Source organism: Solanum stenotomum, unplaced genomic scaffold (assembly GCF_019186545.1).
Source record: "Solanum stenotomum isolate F172 unplaced genomic scaffold, ASM1918654v1 scaffold5749, whole genome shotgun sequence".
Classification (NCBI taxonomy): Eukaryota; Viridiplantae; Streptophyta; class Magnoliopsida; order Solanales; family Solanaceae; genus Solanum; species Solanum stenotomum.
The window spans coordinates 1505-19086 of NW_026035872.1; the positions used below are offsets into that span (position 1 = coordinate 1505).

General features: G+C 31.0%; 3 protein-coding genes across 3 annotated transcripts; all 3 read left to right on the forward strand.

Moving 5' to 3' along the window:
• Positions 1 to 3025: 3025 nt before the first annotated feature.
• Positions 3026 to 4429, forward strand: LOC125852804 (cationic peroxidase 1-like). The gene is made up of 3 exons (XM_049532486.1): positions 3026 to 3289; positions 3384 to 3578; positions 3679 to 4429. Exons 1-3 carry the CDS (start codon positions 3080 to 3082, stop codon positions 4225 to 4227), a joined length of 954 nt encoding a protein of 317 aa, XP_049388443.1. The 5' UTR covers positions 3026 to 3079; the 3' UTR covers positions 4228 to 4429.
• A 4561-nt stretch (positions 4430 to 8990) lies between these two features.
• Positions 8991 to 10148, forward strand: LOC125852803 (peroxidase 2-like). Its single transcript, XM_049532485.1, has 3 exons — positions 8991 to 9203; positions 9304 to 9498; positions 9591 to 10148. The coding sequence occupies exons 1-3, from the start codon at positions 8991 to 8993 to the stop codon at positions 10140 to 10142; spliced, it is 960 nt and encodes a 319-aa protein (XP_049388442.1). The 3' UTR covers positions 10143 to 10148.
• A 3251-nt stretch (positions 10149 to 13399) lies between these two features.
• On the forward strand, positions 13400 to 14627 carry LOC125852805 (cationic peroxidase 1-like). Its single transcript, XM_049532488.1, has 3 exons — positions 13400 to 13639; positions 13734 to 13928; positions 14029 to 14627. The coding sequence occupies exons 1-3, from the start codon at positions 13430 to 13432 to the stop codon at positions 14575 to 14577; spliced, it is 954 nt and encodes a 317-aa protein (XP_049388445.1). The 5' UTR covers positions 13400 to 13429; the 3' UTR covers positions 14578 to 14627.
• The last annotated feature ends 2955 nt before the right edge of the window (positions 14628 to 17582 follow it).

A 17582-nucleotide genomic window follows, 5' to 3' on the forward strand; every position in this document is an offset into this window, starting at 1 on the left:
TTAGTCAATCACTCAATTGTATGATTGAAAGTATGGAATGAATCTTTTTAAGTCAATATTATTAGTGCACTAACTTTTAGGGAAAAGGGATAAGACAGTTGACTAGAGTTTTGATAAATAAATACCAGTAGTGGCGGATTCAGGATTTTCACTCACGGGATTCGAAAAATAGGGATTTGAGAAGTGAAAAGTGATTTAGCCTTTAGGAATTCGGACCTTAATTAAACTTTTTTGGGTTCAAATGCACATTTTTAGCACGATTTTTTATTTATAAAAAAGCGAGAAAATTAGGAACTGAAACTAAATGAAAAAGAAAGCTAAAAAAAATGAAATACTCACGCCAGAATTCGAACTTCAGATGTAAAAGTTAACTGTAAGGAGACCTGTCACTACGCTATAGCTTTCTCCATTTAAATTTATTTGTCCTATTTTTCTTTTTATTCCGCTCAAAAGTGTATGTCTCGTTACCTTTTTAATTAGCAACTCTTTAATTAGTTCCAACTTTTCACATTGATCGCATGTTAATATCATAATATTAAAGAACATTTTGATACATTTAACAAATTTTTAATTTAAATATACAAGATTCAAAAGTCCTTTTTTTAAGGTTTTAGACTCCTTATCAAGTTAAAATATATTGGACAAATAATTTAAAATGAAAAAAGTACTATTTTTTTTGCTTTACTTTCAGAAGGAAATAGGAATTTATAGCTTATCGCTAATAACAAGAAAAACAACTTTTCTACTTAAAAGCACTTTTATTTTTGGCCAAACACATCTTTTTAGTATATAAATTACATCCAGAATTGGACGTGCATCTTATTTCATCCAGCAAAAAGTCACACATGATGCACCATTGAGTCCAATGGAACTCTAGCAAAAGTAGTCTAGAACAGGCCCTGGAATTATCTACAATTAATTAGTTTAGCTGATAAAAAAAATTAGTTTTGTCGAATTTAATCTGGTTTTTAGCAAATCATTAACAACAATAATATGCTTCATTTTATCCTTCATTAAATAAAATTAGGACTAATATCTAATATCTAATATCTACCTCCTTCATAAATTTTATTTTGAATTTTTGAGGTTATAATCCTTTTCATAAGAGTAATTTGAAGAAAAAGTAGCCGAGAGATAGAAACAATTGAAAAAAAAGGGGTTAAAAGTTTAATTTTACAGAAGCATAATTTCCGTTAATATAAACCTAAGCAATTGATATTAAAAGAATAGATAAAGACCAAATTATTTGATAATTTTTTAAATATTTAAAGGATTAAAACTAATAAGTATATAATTAAGGAGCTAAATTTATGACATTTTCTCTAGCGAGTTCAATTTAGTACAGTTTTTCATCAGTGTCATTTTCCAATTAATATATGTTCATGCATGCAGAAACATGATACTATTAAAACCTTTATTAATGCGTTGACAAAATTAAAGATACACAAAACATATTATTCAAACATAGTTGTTGATCTACTGATTGCATAATTTCTTCAGCATATATTTTTAAAAAATAGTTTTGGTGAGTGCGGTACGGCAAGTGTCATATGATTGATTACTATTGAATTAAATTATAAATAGTTAATGAATGATCCAAATCTAGAGTTGGTAGTTTCTTGTAATATAATATTAGTATTAATTAATGTGCAAAACTCTTTAATTACTCTTTCGAATTGTTTGACTATATATCTCATGGGAGCTTAGGTTATCCGAAAGAGAACATATTTATTTGATCAACACACCACTTGGCTCACATGCCGGCCTTATTTTTTTGGACAGTGGGTAGCGATGCCTGCTCTGATATCATACTGACAATATATGATTATTTCATCTATAAATTTAAATTGTTAAATAGAACATATTTATATTTACTTCGTTATATATGTCTTTAACAATTTTCTTATGTAATATCAGTCTAAATAACCATTCTCATGAAGTAAATCTTTTCGCTATATATATATCCTTGTAGAAAGTGGTTCTTAGGTTGTGCTCGGTATAAAGGAAAATGTTTTTAGAGAATAAGTGAATTTTCTACTTATTTTTTAGTTTTTAGTATAGATAAGCACAAAAAATTATATTATCCTTAAAACATTTATATAAATTCAGAAAAATACTACGAGAGGTCATGTGTTGTGGAGGTAAGACTCACATCCACCCATTTATGTAACCATAATTATCAATACACAGGGTAGGGGGTCAAAGCCAAACCCCCATCACCTTCGAGTGTTCATAACTCAAGGTGAAACAACTTAATATGAACCATAAAAGAAAATGAGGTGAGGGTAGGGAGGTAGGGGCTAATGTGGGGTTGGAAATGAGGTCTGTTGGAGGATGGAAAGGACACAATCAATGTGAAATGTCACTAGTAAAATTTGTGTTCACTACTTTCATTAGAAAACTCATTTTTAAAAAAACTCATTTTCTTAGAAAAAAATATTTTTCAACATATTTGACCAACCGAACACACCTTAGTTTTCAATTGTTTGTTATCTTTAGTTACTAGTTTCTATTCGAGCATTGTTATAAACAGGAAACTCTAGTAGAAAATGTCTTACCCCCTTTTACTGGCCTATTCAATGCAATATATAGATTAATATATGTTTTTCCTAAATAATTGAGAATAATTTTTAAAAATTTCAATTGGTTTTGGAATATTCCTCCGCAGCCCCCACCCCACCACACACCAACCACACACAAAATCCAGCAGATAAAATCATTAAAAAAATGCTTCCGCTACACAAAGTGGAAACTACAACGTACAATTATATAAATGTCAAGTCAAAATTGATATATTTTAATCTACACATTTCCTAATAAGTAGCAGGTTATATTTTATTTTAATTAATCATAAAACGAGAGACGCAGCCCCAACTAAATTTGCATTAAAAATAATTGATATAAATTACATAGTCTGAACATTTCGTGCATGAATTGTCCTCTTAATTAGAAATTGTCAAAGTTGGCTCATTCGTAGACATTTTTATTGACCTATAAATACATCCAGATATTACTCTCATATATCATCACTCATAATCATTAACAACAAATAGAAGTGTACAACTTCATTAAAAAAAAAATGGCTTCTCGTAGCTTTCTCTTTATTTATGTGTTAGTCATGTTTTCTCTAGCAGGCATGGCGTTTTCGGACTTGTCCGATGATTTCTACCACCATATTTGTCCCAAAGCTTTACCAACCATTAAACGGGTTGTTGAGGATGCAGTCAGAAAAGAGAGACGAATGGGTGCTTCTTTGCTACGTTTACATTTTCATGATTGTTTCGTTAATGTGAGTTTCTTTTTTATCTCCCACTTAATATTTGGTACTTTGGTTGCTATATATATACGTCGTTATTAATTCTTCTACTTCTTTTTAAATGCAGGGTTGTGATGCTTCGATTCTTCTTGATCAAACTTCTACTATTAATAGTGAAAAGACTTCTCGTGCTAATAACAATTCAGCTAGAGGATTTGAGGTGATTGATAAAATTAAATCAGAGGTTGATAAAGTTTGTGGACGTCCAGTTGTATCTTGTGCTGACATCTTAGCTGTTGCAGCTCGTGACTCTGTAGTTGCTGTACGTATTATTACTACTCCCTTATTATCTTAAAATAACTATATACTTCTCTAGCTTAATTATGAATTTGTTTCTTAACATGATATTTTTACATGAACAGCTACATGGACCAAGTTGGAAAGTGAAACTCGGAAGAAGAGACTCGACTACAGCAAGTAGAACCGCGGCGAACGACAATATTCCGACTCCGTTTATGGACTTAGCTGCACTTATCAAAAACTTCAAGAAGCAAGGTTTGGATGAGGAAGACCTCGTTGCTCTCTCCGGTTCCCATACACTAGGGTTTGCTCAATGTTTCACCTTCAGGAATCGCATTTACAATGAGACTAACATTGATCCCACCTTTAGAAGACAACGCCAAGCAAATTGTCCACGTAGTGGAGGTGATTCCAATCTTGCTCCACTTGATCCAACACCAGCTCTTTTCGACTCAAAATATTTTAGTGACTTAAGGTCCAAGAAAGGGCTTTTACATTCTGATCAAGCACTATTTAGTGGAGGAAAGACCGATGATCTTGTTGAGAAATATAGTAAAAACTTAGGAATGTTTTCGAAAGATTTTGCTGAGTCTATGATTAAGATGGGTGATATCAAGCCATTGACCGGAAAGCGAGGCCAAATTCGTGTCAACTGCAGGAAGGTGAACTAATTAACAAGTGCTGATGAAATAATTGTTTGAAGAATTTGTTTATTTTCAATTGTAAGTGTGATTTTTTAAAAAATTAATACGCTATCGCCTAAATGTACATGTTGTATTTCATCAGAAAGGTGGAAACACAAGAGGGACCGAACCATACCTCCAAAATAATTCGGAGTCAAGCTCTCCAAAAAAATTGTAATTGTGATGTTTGCTAGTTTGGATTCTTTTTGTCATTTCTTATAACAAGTCAGTTTTGTATCTTGTTATTTCATTTGGGGTTCACTATTGTTAGAATGTATACATCCACTATACGTCAACGGACCAGGTCCCTTGACTCAGATGGAACAGTAACTTAAATAAAAGCATTAAAATAAATGACACAATCAGTTTACGTGGAAATCCCTTGCTCAAGGGAGGATAAAACCATGACCTGCACTCACAGGATCTCAACTCAACTCCATTATCATCAAGGAGCAAAGATTCAGATTACAATCTCTTGCAATCTAAGAATTTAACTCTAAATCCCTTCCCCCTCACTTTAGCAACTCTATTACTAACAAGTTTCAAAGCAACAACTTTGTTGCCCACTAAATCAATTAACCCTAATCGATCTAGACTTCACTAACTCACCATAACTAACTCTAGCTACAACACAGATTCAATGTTAAAGACACTAACTGATTTGATTCCTTTATAACACAAGAATAGATCTACAAGAATAAGTTCCGAAATATAAACCTACAACAACTAAGAACAATGAAAACTCTAGATCTATTAGGTCTCTTGTTGTTCTTGAGGAGAATATTTCTGGACGGAATGGCTTTTGCTATGTTTTGAACTTTCAGAATGCAAAAACTAAGGTTGTGTCCGTTGATATGAAGCTTATATGTAATGAACACAAAACACTAGAAGCAATGTTACTGGCCAACGACCCTACCACTCTACACCAGACGCGCACCACCTCCTACAGATGACAGAGTGTGCAAAGTACTTTTTTCAGTTGTCCTTTTCTCGTATAGGAGCACCATTCTCACATGAGATTTGATCCCCTTATCAGATCCCATTGTTTGTCAAATCATCAAAACTAAATAATAATACTATCTTTAAAATTGTTTGACAAATATATTATAACACAAATAAATTATTTACATAAGTTATAAAAAAAAAAAAAGTTTTGTCCCCTTTCTCTTTGATTTATATATACCTTTTACCTTCTAATTTACGAGGTAAGAGTTCAAATCAAATCCCTTGCTACCCAAGGCAAATTTAATTTAAAAAGAAAAAAAAAGGAATAGCTATTCTTAACTACTCTCAGAGTGACTTGTATAACAAATTTGTACAGTCAATATACATTATATACGAGTTAAATCCTTTTAAATGTACTGTTGTTCATAAAGGGAGAAGTAGCTTGCTGCAATTTTCTTTGTAGAAAATATATTTATTTATTTTTTATTAAAATATACCCCAATTGGAGAATCGACACTTTAATTCAGTGTGGGAAAATTGTATATAATAGCAAACTATTAATTCAAATTAAATATCATAACCACAGTTTGATTTAATTATTGTTCCCCATAGTAAATTGTTGCTATTTCGCCTCTCTCCCTGGTGAATTTCGCTCACCACTCTCGGCAGTCTCTCCCTCGCCTCTCTCACTTTTATACAAACACAAATGTATAAAATGCATTTGTGTTTGTATAAAGCGAGAGAAAATTGTATATATACATATATTTTCGTTCCTCTCTCTCCCCTCTCCCAGATCTCGCTCGCCACTCTCCAGATCTCACTCGCCAATCTCTCCCTCGCCTCTCTCACTTTATACAAATAGAAATGTATAAATTGTGTTTCTGTTTGTATAAAGCAAGAGAAAGTTGTATATACACATGCAAATACATATATCTTCGTCCTATACACTTATAATTATACAAAGTTCAACTTTGGCAACAAGGGTTACCTGACATTTGAGCATATAACTTGGGCACCATATCAGAGGAAGTTGATTGATGTTAGCCTTTTGGTGCCCGAAGAGATCCAATGGTTGAACGACTACCACTCTAAATGCTCGGAAATCCTCTCTCCTTATTTGAATCAATCTGAGATGGAATGGTTGAAGAATGCTACTGCACCCATTGCAGCTTGAGATGTTCAGTGCTCTTACCCTTTATTGAATAAAGTTTGTAAAATTCGCATCCACACTGTTCAAAACCTATACTTCTTATTATACGTATTACTGCATTTGGAGATGGTGGTCCTGGGAAAAAAGAAAGGGTTTTATTTAAAAAAATAAAAAATAAAATAAAATTACACAATACAAATATTCTCCTGCCCAGTTCTCTTTTGTCTTTCTCTCTTTCTCGCTTTATACAAACACAAATTATACAATTGATTCTTTTGTATATGTATACCGAAACAGATTATACAATTGCTTCTTTTGTATATATGTATAGCGAAATAGCTAGCTTCTTTTGTATATATGCATAGAGAAATAGCCATAGCAAACATAAAGTTTGCTATGGAGCGCAATTATGCAAACTATAGTTGTAGCATACAAATATGATTTTTGTGTTTGCTATATGTAAAAGTTGCTCATTAATTAATTGCTAGTTAATTTCTACCATAAAATTTTCTTCTTTTTCATTATATTTATTGTATTCTCTTCAATAATAAAATGAGCAATAAGCAAATTGATAATATTATAGGCCTGGTGGACTAATTTGACCTTCAATATCATATCATATATAGAAGTAGCACCTGAATCATATCCCAACACCAACTCTAATTAAGGAGGCTAGATTGTATTCTCCTAAAAATTCAGATAACAACTACTCCCTCTCTCCATTATTTTCTTTGTCCGTATCAACTTGGTATACCTTTAAGAAGCAAATCAAACAATTAAACAAAATGATAATTTTATTATACTATCATTTTTTGAATATACTCATAAGTTAAATACTTTGAGAAATGCTTTGAAAAATAATTATAGTTAATAAGAAGAATACATTAGAAATTAAGCGATAGTTTTTTTTTTTTAATTTTTTTAAAAATTGAACAAGTAAAAGTAAATATCTATTTTTGGTATATATAGTGGATGAAAGAAGTACTAATGAAACTATATACTATAATTTTGAAGAAAGGAGATAATTTTGCTACATTCTAACCAAGTTCAATTAATACAAATTTCATTGTACAAAATGAGTATAAACAAATTAAAAGAGACATAAAACGTATTATTCAAACATAGTTGTTGATCTAATTTGTCACATATCTTCTCTTCATCAATATTTTGAAAGATTTTTCGATGAGACACGTTATGGCCATGGGCCATTAATTGATTAATATTGAATTAACGTACCATATAAATAATAATTAATGAATGAGCCAATAATAAACTAGACCAAAGGAAAGTATCCACTCTATTCTTTAATGAACTAATAAAGACCTTCATCAATTATGATCAATGTTATCCAATGGTTACCATCATTATATATAACTTAATTACTTGCATGTTGTTAACGGTGATATGAGATTTTTTCTAGATATAGTCCACGTTGAGTTGTTATTCATCTTTTTATATTTTGACTTTTTCTCTAAATTTGGAGTTGGTAGTTGCTCATAATATTATTAAGGGAAAAAGGATAAATATATCTCCGTACTATCGTAAATGGTATGCAGATACCCTCAGTCATAATGTTGGGACATTGGTGCTCCTGCCGTCAAAAAACTAGAACATATATGTCCTTCACTCTAATTGAAGACTAAATAGGGACACGTGGCACAATCTTATCCATCAATCCGATATTTAATAAATATCCAGGCGGTGAATAAGATAATGACACGTGTATGTCCGTTAATATAAAGGGTATATATGCTCTAGTTTTTGAACGGCATGGACATCAATGTCCCAAAAAAGTATAACGAGGATATCTTCATACTATTTACTATAGTTCGGATGTATATTTGACCGTTTCCCTATTATTAATAAATCAATTTTAGTTTATTTTAATCTCTTGATTTTTCACCTAGAGGAGGTTTTTGGTACTAATTAATTAAATTCGTAATGCAATTCACCGCTCCATCGAAAATAGCTAGTATTGAAACTATATCAAGTTCTTATTTACTCCAAAGGGTAATTTAGAAATTAAAAGAGTTATTTTTATTTTCGTAATTAATTAATCGATTTGTAAAATTATAACCAAATATTTTTGAATAGGAATTATTTTTAATTTTTTAAGGTGATAGATTTAATATATAAAAAATATTAGTTGATTGTAATTTATTTATTTTGATAGAATTCATCCAGTCAGGCTTTCACCTCAGGTGGTGGTTGTGGAGAGTTTATTTTGCCAAGTCAAAACTGATAGTCTTTTAATTATAAGACTGACGACCCACTCAAATTTGTAATAACTGATTACCAATTACTATTTACTTTGTCTGAACATTTCGTGCATGTATTGATTCAACGTACCAGAAAATTAAAAATTGTTTTCTTAACTAGAAATTGTCAAAAGTGTGGCTCATTCTTGTGAGAGTTGCCAAACCTACAACTGTTGTCGTGTTACTGTAGTCAACAGTAATAATTTTTTCATCTATAAATACAGCCTTCATTTTAGTCTCATAATCACAAAATCATAAACACAACAAACAAGTGTACAACTTCATAGACTCTATATACGGACGATATCTGCTTTTGACTGATAGAAAGCATCTCTTTTGTCCCTCCTGACCGAACTCGCCAAAAAAATCACAATAGAAAAAGTTCTTTTTGCCGGGAAATGGCTTCAAGTTATAGCTTGGTGTTTCTTCATGTGTTAGTCATGTTTTGTCTAGCAAACATCGCTTTTTCGGATTTATCAGATGATTTCTATGATGATATTTGTCCCCAAGCTTTACCAACCATTAGAAGGGTTGTTGAGGATGCAGTCAGCCAAGAGAGGCGAATGGGCGCCTCTTTGCTACGATTACATTTTCATGATTGTTTCGTTAACGTCAGTTTAATTTCTTTCTCTCCTACCTAGTTAAATTTTTGGTACTTTGGTAATTGCTTGAGTTGTCGTTACTAATGTATATCTTGTGTAATAAATGCAGGGTTGTGACGCTTCCATTCTTCTTGATCAAACGGCTACTATTGACAGTGAAAAAACTGCTCGTCCTAATAACAATTCTGCTAGAGGATTTGAGGTGATCGATAGAATTAAATCAGAGGTTGATAAAGTTTGTGGACGTCCAGTTGTATCTTGTGCGGACATCTTGGCTGTTGCAGCTCGTGACTCCGTAGTTGCGGTGCGTATTACTCATTTTTTCCACTAATATAGGAGTATAAGCTAAAGTTAATTTAGTGAACTAATATTTTGTTACATTATTGACACATACAGTTACATGGACCAACATGGGAAGTGGAACTAGGAAGAAGGGATTCGACTACAGCAAGTAGAACCACTGCTGATAATGACATTCCAACTCCATTGATGGACTTACCTGCACTTATCGACAACTTTAAGAAGCAAGGTTTGGATGAGGAGGACCTCGTTGCTCTCTCCGGTGCCCACACTCTAGGGTTTGCTCAGTGTTCCACCTTTAGGAATCGCATCTACAATGAGATTAACAACATCGACTCCACCTTTTCAAGTCAACGTCAAGCAAATTGTCCGCGTAGTGGTGGTGATTCCAATCTTGCTTCCCTTGATCCTACATCTGCTATTTTCGACTCCAAATATTTCAGTAACTTGGTTTCCAAGAAAGGGCTTTTGCATTCTGATCAAGCACTCTTTAGTGGAGGAGAGACTGATGAGCTTGTTAAAACCTATAGTACGAACCTAAGGACTTTTTCGAAAGATTTTGCTAAGTCTATGATTAAGATGGGTAATATCAAACTATTGACCGGAAATCAAGGTCAGATTCGTGTCGACTGCAGGAAAGTGAACTAAGCACGTGCTTCTTGTAAAGTATTTAAAAAAATTGATTACTTTTCAATTGTGTTGTGATTTTAATTCATTTGTAACCTTTGTTACGTTAATTGTTCGGCCATTAATTTTCCAAGAAATTGGATCTTGTTGTTTTCATGTGGCGAGTGAACAAAGATAGTAATATTTTGAATGAATGGACTCCTCTTTTCGTTTTTAATAATTAGATTGATTATCTTCCGAGTTGTTTGATAAGTAGATTACAAAATTAATAATTAATTTGAATAAGCTATCTCTTCTCTTCTTCTCTGTGGACTGTGGTTAAGAGGCATGTTAAAGTAATTTAATTTAGACGTTTAAATTTTAAATTTGATAAGCATCACTTATCTAAATATGCACTTGAGAAACTAAATAAAATGTTTAATAAGTCAGTTTTGATTGGAGGCCATTGAGAGGTGAGTGGTAATTTCAAATTTGTTTGTCTAAAGTTTGAATCTTGTAAATATTTCATTTGGGGTTCACTATCTTCATAATTATTTGACAAGTATATTATAAAACAAACTATTTACATAAGTTATCAAAAAATATCAAAACTATGGGGTGTTTGGTATGAAGGAAAATATTTTTCTAGAAAAGTGAATTTCTAACTTATTTTCTCATATTTGGTTGGTGAGTAGAAAATATTTTTTAGTATTTGGTTGGTGAATGAAAAACATTTTCTAAAAAAATTACTTCCTCTGTCCCAATTTATATGACTTACTTTCCTTTTTAGTCCGTCCCAAAAAGAATGACACACTTCTATATAAAGTAACAATTTAACTATAAAATATCTATTTTACCCTTAATGAAATGATTTACGACCACACAAATTTCTATCATTCATTTTAGAATTTAGACCACAAATTTTAAAAGTGCATCTTATAATTACATCCAGATCGAATTGGATGTGCATCTTATAATTTCATCCAGCAAAAAGTCACACATGATGTACCATTGAGTTCAATGGAGTACTCTAGCAAAAGTAGTCTAGAACAGGCTCTGGAATTATCTACAATTAATTAGTTTAGCTGATAAAAAAAAATTAATTTTGTCAAGTTTAATCTGTTTTTAGCAAATCATTAATAACAATAATATGCTTCATTTTATCCTTTATTGAATAAAATTAGGACTAATAATTAATATCTTCCTTTTTCATAAATTTTATTTTGAATTGTTGAGGTTGTGATCTTTTTCACAAGAGTAATTTGAAGAAAAAGTAGCATAGAAATAGAAACAACTGAAAAAATAGGTTAAAGATTTAATAATACAGAAGCATAATTTTCGTTAATATAAACCTAAGTAATTGATATAAAAAAATAGATAAAGACCGAATTATTTGATAAATTTTTAAATATTTAAAGGACTAAAACTAATAAGTGTATAATTAAGGAGCAAAATTTATGACATTTTCTCTGGCGAGTTCAATTTAGTACAGTTTTTCATCAGTCTCATTTTCCAATTAATATATGTTCATGCATGCAGAAACGTGATACTATTAAAACCTTGATTAATACGTTGACAAAATTAAAGATACACCAAACATATTATTCAAACATAGTTGTTGATCTACTGATTGCATAATTTTTTCAACATATATTTTTTTAAAAATAGTTTTGGTGAGTGCGGTACGGCAGGGTGCCATATGATTGATTACTATTGAATTAACTTATAAATAATTAATGAATGATCCAATAAAAACGAACTCTGATAATTATCAGTCAACTATTCTTGATTATCTTTTGTTTTGTCTTAGAGAAGCTAAGTTGACCTTTTCTTTTTCAAATCTAGAGTTGGTAGTTTCTTGTAATATAATATTAGTATTAATTAATGTGCAAAACTCTTTTATTACTCTTTCGAATTGTATGACTATATATCTCATGGGAGCTTAGGTTATCCGAAAGAGAGCATATTTATTTGATCAACACACCACTTGGCTCACATGCCGGCCTTATTTTTTGGACAGTGGGTAGCGATGCCTGCTCTGATATCATACTGACAATAGTTGATTATATCATCTATAAAACATATGTATATTTACTTCATTAATTATATATGTCTTTAACAATTTCCTCATATAATATCAGTCTAAATAACCATTCTCATGAAGTAAATCTTTTCGCTATATATATATCCTTGTAGAAAGTGGTTCTTAGGTTGTGTTCGGTATAAAGGAAAATGTTTTTAGAGAATAAGTGAATTTTCTACTTATTTTTTAGTGTTTAGTATAGATAAGCATAAAAAATTATATTATCCTAAAAACATTTATATAAATTCAGAAAACTACTACAAGAGGTCATGTGTTGCAAAGGTAAGGCTCACATCCACTCCATTTATGTAACCATAATTATCAATACATAGGGTGGGGTCAAAGGCAAACCCCCATCACCTTCGAGTGTTCATAACTCAGGGTGAAACAACTTAATATGAACCAAAATAAGAAAAAGAGGTGAGGGTAGGGAGGTAGGGGATAATGTGGGGGTAGAAATGAGGTCTGTTGGAGAATGAAAAGGACACAATCTAAGTGAAATGTCACTAGTAAAACTTGTGTTTCCTACTTTCATTAGAAAACTCATTTTTTTAAAAAAAATATTTTCTTAGAAAAAATATTTTTCAACATATTTGACCAACCGAACACACCCTTAGTTTTCAATTGTTTGTTATCTTTAGTTACTAGTTTCTATTCGAGCATTGTTATAAACAGGAAACTCTAGTAGAAAATGTCTTACCCCCTTTTACTGGCCTATTCAATGCAATATATAGATTAATATATGTTTTTCCTAAATAATTGAGAATATATTTTTTTTTGGAGGGAAGAAATAATTTTAAAAATTTTCAATTGGTTTTGCAATATTCCTCCGCAGCCCCCACCCCACCACACACCAACCACACACAAAATCCAGCAGATAAAATCATTAAAAAAATGCTTCCGCTACACAAAGTGGAAACTACAACGTACAATTATATAAATGTCAAGTCAAAATTGATATATTTTAATCTACACATTTCCTAATAAGTAGCAGGTTATATTTTATTTTAATTAATCATAAAACGAGAGACGCAGCCCCAACTAAATTTGCATTAAAAATAATTGATATAAATTACATAGTCTGAACATTTCGTGCATGAATTGTCCTCTTAATTAGAAATTGTCAAAGTTGGCTCATTCGTAGACATTTTTATTGACCTATAAATACATCCAGATATTACTCTCATATATCATCACTCATAATCATTAACAACAAATAGAAGTGTACAACTTCATTAAAAAAAATATGGCTTCTCGTAGCTTTCTCTTTATTTATGTGTTAGTCATGTTTTCTCTAGCAGGCATGGCGTTTTCGGACTTGTTCGATGATTTCTACCACCATATTTGTCCCAAAGCTTTACCAACCATTAAACGGGTTGTTGAGGATGCAGTCAGAAAAGAGAGACGAATGGGTGCTTCTTTGCTACGTTTACATTTTCATGATTGTTTCGTTAATGTGAGTTTCTTTTTTATCTCCCACTTAATATTTGGTACTTTGGTTGCTATATATATACGTCGTTATTAATTCTTCTACTTCTTTTTAAATGCAGGGTTGTGATGCTTCGATTCTTCTTGATCAAACTTCTACTATTAATAGTGAAAAGACTTCTCGTGCTAATAACAATTCAGCTAGAGGATTTGAGGTGATTGATAAAATTAAATCAGAGGTTGATAAAGTTTGTGGACGTCCAGTTGTATCTTGTGCTGACATCTTAGCTGTTGCAGCTCGTGACTCTGTAGTTGCTGTACGTATTATTACTACTCCCTTATTATCTTAAAATAACTATATACTTCTCTAGCTTAATTATGAATTTGTTTCTTAACATGATATTTTTACATGAACAGCTACATGGACCAAGTTGGAAAGTGAAACTCGGAAGAAGAGACTCGACTACAGCAAGTAGAACCGCGGCGAACGACAATATTCCGACTCCGTTTATGGACTTAGCTGCACTTATCAAAAACTTCAAGAAGCAAGGTTTGGATGAGGAAGACCTCGTTGCTCTCTCCGGTTCCCATACACTAGGGTTTGCTCAATGTTTCACCTTCAGGAATCGCATTTACAATGAGACTAACATTGATCCCACCTTTAGAAGACAACGCCAAGCAAATTGTCCACGTAGTGGAGGTGATTCCAATCTTGCTCCACTTGATCCAACACCAGCTCTTTTCGACTCAAAATATTTTAGTGACTTAAGGTCCAAGAAAGGGCTTTTACATTCTGATCAAGCACTATTTAGTGGAGGAAAGACCGATGATCTTGTTGAGAAATATAGTAAAAACTTAGGAATGTTTTCGAAAGATTTTGCTGAGTCTATGATTAAGATGGGTGATATCAAGCCATTGACCGGAAAGCGAGGCCAGATTCGTGTCAACTGCAGGAAGGTGAACTAATTAAGAAGTGCTAATGAAATAATTGTTTGAAGAATTTATTTATTTTCAATTGTAAGTGATTTTTAAAAAAATTAATACGCTATCGCCTAAATGTACATGTTGTATTTCATCAGAAAGGTGGAAACACAAGAGGGACCGAACCATACCTCCAAAATAATTCGGAGTCAAGCTCTCCAAAAAAATTGTAATTGTGATGTTTGCTAGTTTGGATTCTTTTTGTCATTTCATATATATCTTGTTATTTCATTTGGGGTTCATTATCTTTAAAATTGTTTGACAAATTAATTATTTACATAAGTTATAAAAAAAATAAAAAAGAAAGGTAATCATGTCCCCTTTTTCTTTGATTTATACTTTTGCCTTTTAATTTACGAGGTAAGAGTTCAAATCAAATCCCTTGCTACCCAAGGCAAATTTAATTTAAAAAGAAAAAAGAAAGGGAATAGCTATCCTTAACTACTCTCAGAGTGGTTTATAATAGTATAACAAATTTGTACAATCAATATACATTATATACAAGTTAAATCGTTTTAAATTTACTGTTGTTCATCAAGGGAGAAGTAACTTGCTGCAATTTTCTTTGTAGAAAATATATTTATTTATTTTTTATTAAAATATCCCCAATTAATCAAAGTGTTATATATCTTCATGAGAATAAATAGAAGAGGGGGTGCTAATTATTTATCTTTGTGTTGTAGAAAATATCTGATTAATGAGATAACGTGTTGTAAAATGAATGTCCACATAAATATATTTTATGTTGCAAGATAAATATGAAGATAAAAATACACACAATATGTTATGTGTTTTATATTAGCTAACTGTATAATAAACTTGATGTCCAAGTATATACACTTATATATACCCCTCTTCTTATAACAACAAAAATAACAAAAGCAAGTGAAAAATTAATAGTTTTCTCTTCCCTCTCTTCTTATTGTGTAGTTTATTCTTGCATTAGTTCTTATTTTATTTTACAACACGGTCTTTATTTTATAACAATAAGTTCCCTTTCTTACTCCAATCACGAAATAATAATCAGGTTAATATATTTATTTGCGGGTCTCAACTTTGACAACTTAACAATTGGAGAATCGACACCTTAATTAATTAATTGCTATCTTCAACCATAAAATTTTCTTCTTTTTCATTATATTTATTGTATTCTCTTCAACAAAATGAGCAATAAGCAAATTGATAATATTATAGGCCTGGTGGACTAATTTGACCTTCAATATCAAATCATATATAGAAGTAGCACCTGAATCATATCCCAACACCAACTCTAATTAAGGAGGCTAGATTGTATTCTCCTAAAAATTCAGATAACAACTACTCCCTCTCTCCATTATTTTCTTTGTCCGTATCAACTTGGTATACCTTTAAGAAGCAAATCAAACAATTAAACAAAATGATAATTTTATTATACTATCATTTTTTGAATATACTCATAAGTTAAATACTTTGAGAAATGCTTTGAAAAATAATTATAGTTAATAAGAAGAATACATTAGAAATTAAGCGATAGTTTTTTTTTTTTAATTTTTTAAAATTGAACAAATAAAAGTAAATATATATTTTTGGTATATATACGGGATGAAAGTAGTACTAATGAAACTATATACTATAATTTTGACAAAAGGAGATAATTTTGCTACATTCTGACCAAGTTCAATTAATACAAATTTCATTATACAGAATCAGTATAAACAAATTAAAAGAGACATAAACGTATTATCAAACATAGTTGTTGATCTACTTTGTCACATATCTTCTCTTCATCAATATTTTGTTTAAAAGATTTTTCGATGAGACACGTTATGGCAATGGGCCATTAATTGATTAATATTGAATTAACGTACCATATAAATAATAATTAATGAATGAGCCAATAATAAACTAGACCAAAGGAAAGTATCCACTCTATTCTTTAATGAACTAATAAAGACCTTCATCAATTATGATCAATGTTATCCAATGGTTACCATCATTATATATAACNAAGTTAAATACTTTGAGAAATGCTTTGAAAAATAATTGTAGTTAATAAGCAGAATACATTAGAAATTAAGTGATAATTTTTTTTAATTTTTTTAAAAATTGAACAAGTAAAAGTAAATATCTATTTTTGGTATATATAGTGGATGAAAGAAGTACTAATGAAACTATATACTATAATTTTGAAGAAAGGAGATAATTTTGCTACATTCTAACCAAGTTCAATTAATACAAATTTCATTGTACAAAATGAGTATAAACAAATTAAAAGAGACATAAAACGTATTATTCAAACATAGTTGTTGATCTAATTTGTCACATATCTTCTCTTCATCAATATTTTGAAAGATTTTTCGATGAGACACGTTATGGCCATGGGCCATTAATTGATTAATATTGAATTAACGTACCATATAAATAATAATTAATGAATGAGCCAATAATAAACTAGACCAAAGGAAAGTATCCACTCTATTCTTTAATGAACTAATAAAGACCTTCATCAATTATGATCAATGTTATCCAATGGTTACCATCATTATATATAACTTAATTACTTGCATGTTGTTAACGCTGATATGAAATTTTTTCTAGATATAGTCCACGTTGAGTTGTTATTCATCTTTTTATATTTTGACTTTTTCTCTAAATTTGGAGTTCGTAGTTGCTCATAATATTATTAAGGGAAAAAGGATATATATATCTCCGAACTATCGTAAATTGTATGCAGATACCCTCAGTCATATTTTTGGGACATTGGTGCTCCTGCCGTCAAAAAACTAGAGCATATATGTCCTTCACTCTAATGGAAGACTAAATAGGGACACGTGGCGCAATCTTATCCATCAATCCGATATTTAATAAATATCCAGACGGTGGATAAGATAATGACACGTGTATGTCCGTTAATATAAAGGGTATATATGCTCTAGTTTTTGGACGGCATGGGCATCAATGTCCCAAAAAAGTATAACGAGGGTATCTTCATACTATTTACTATAGTTCGG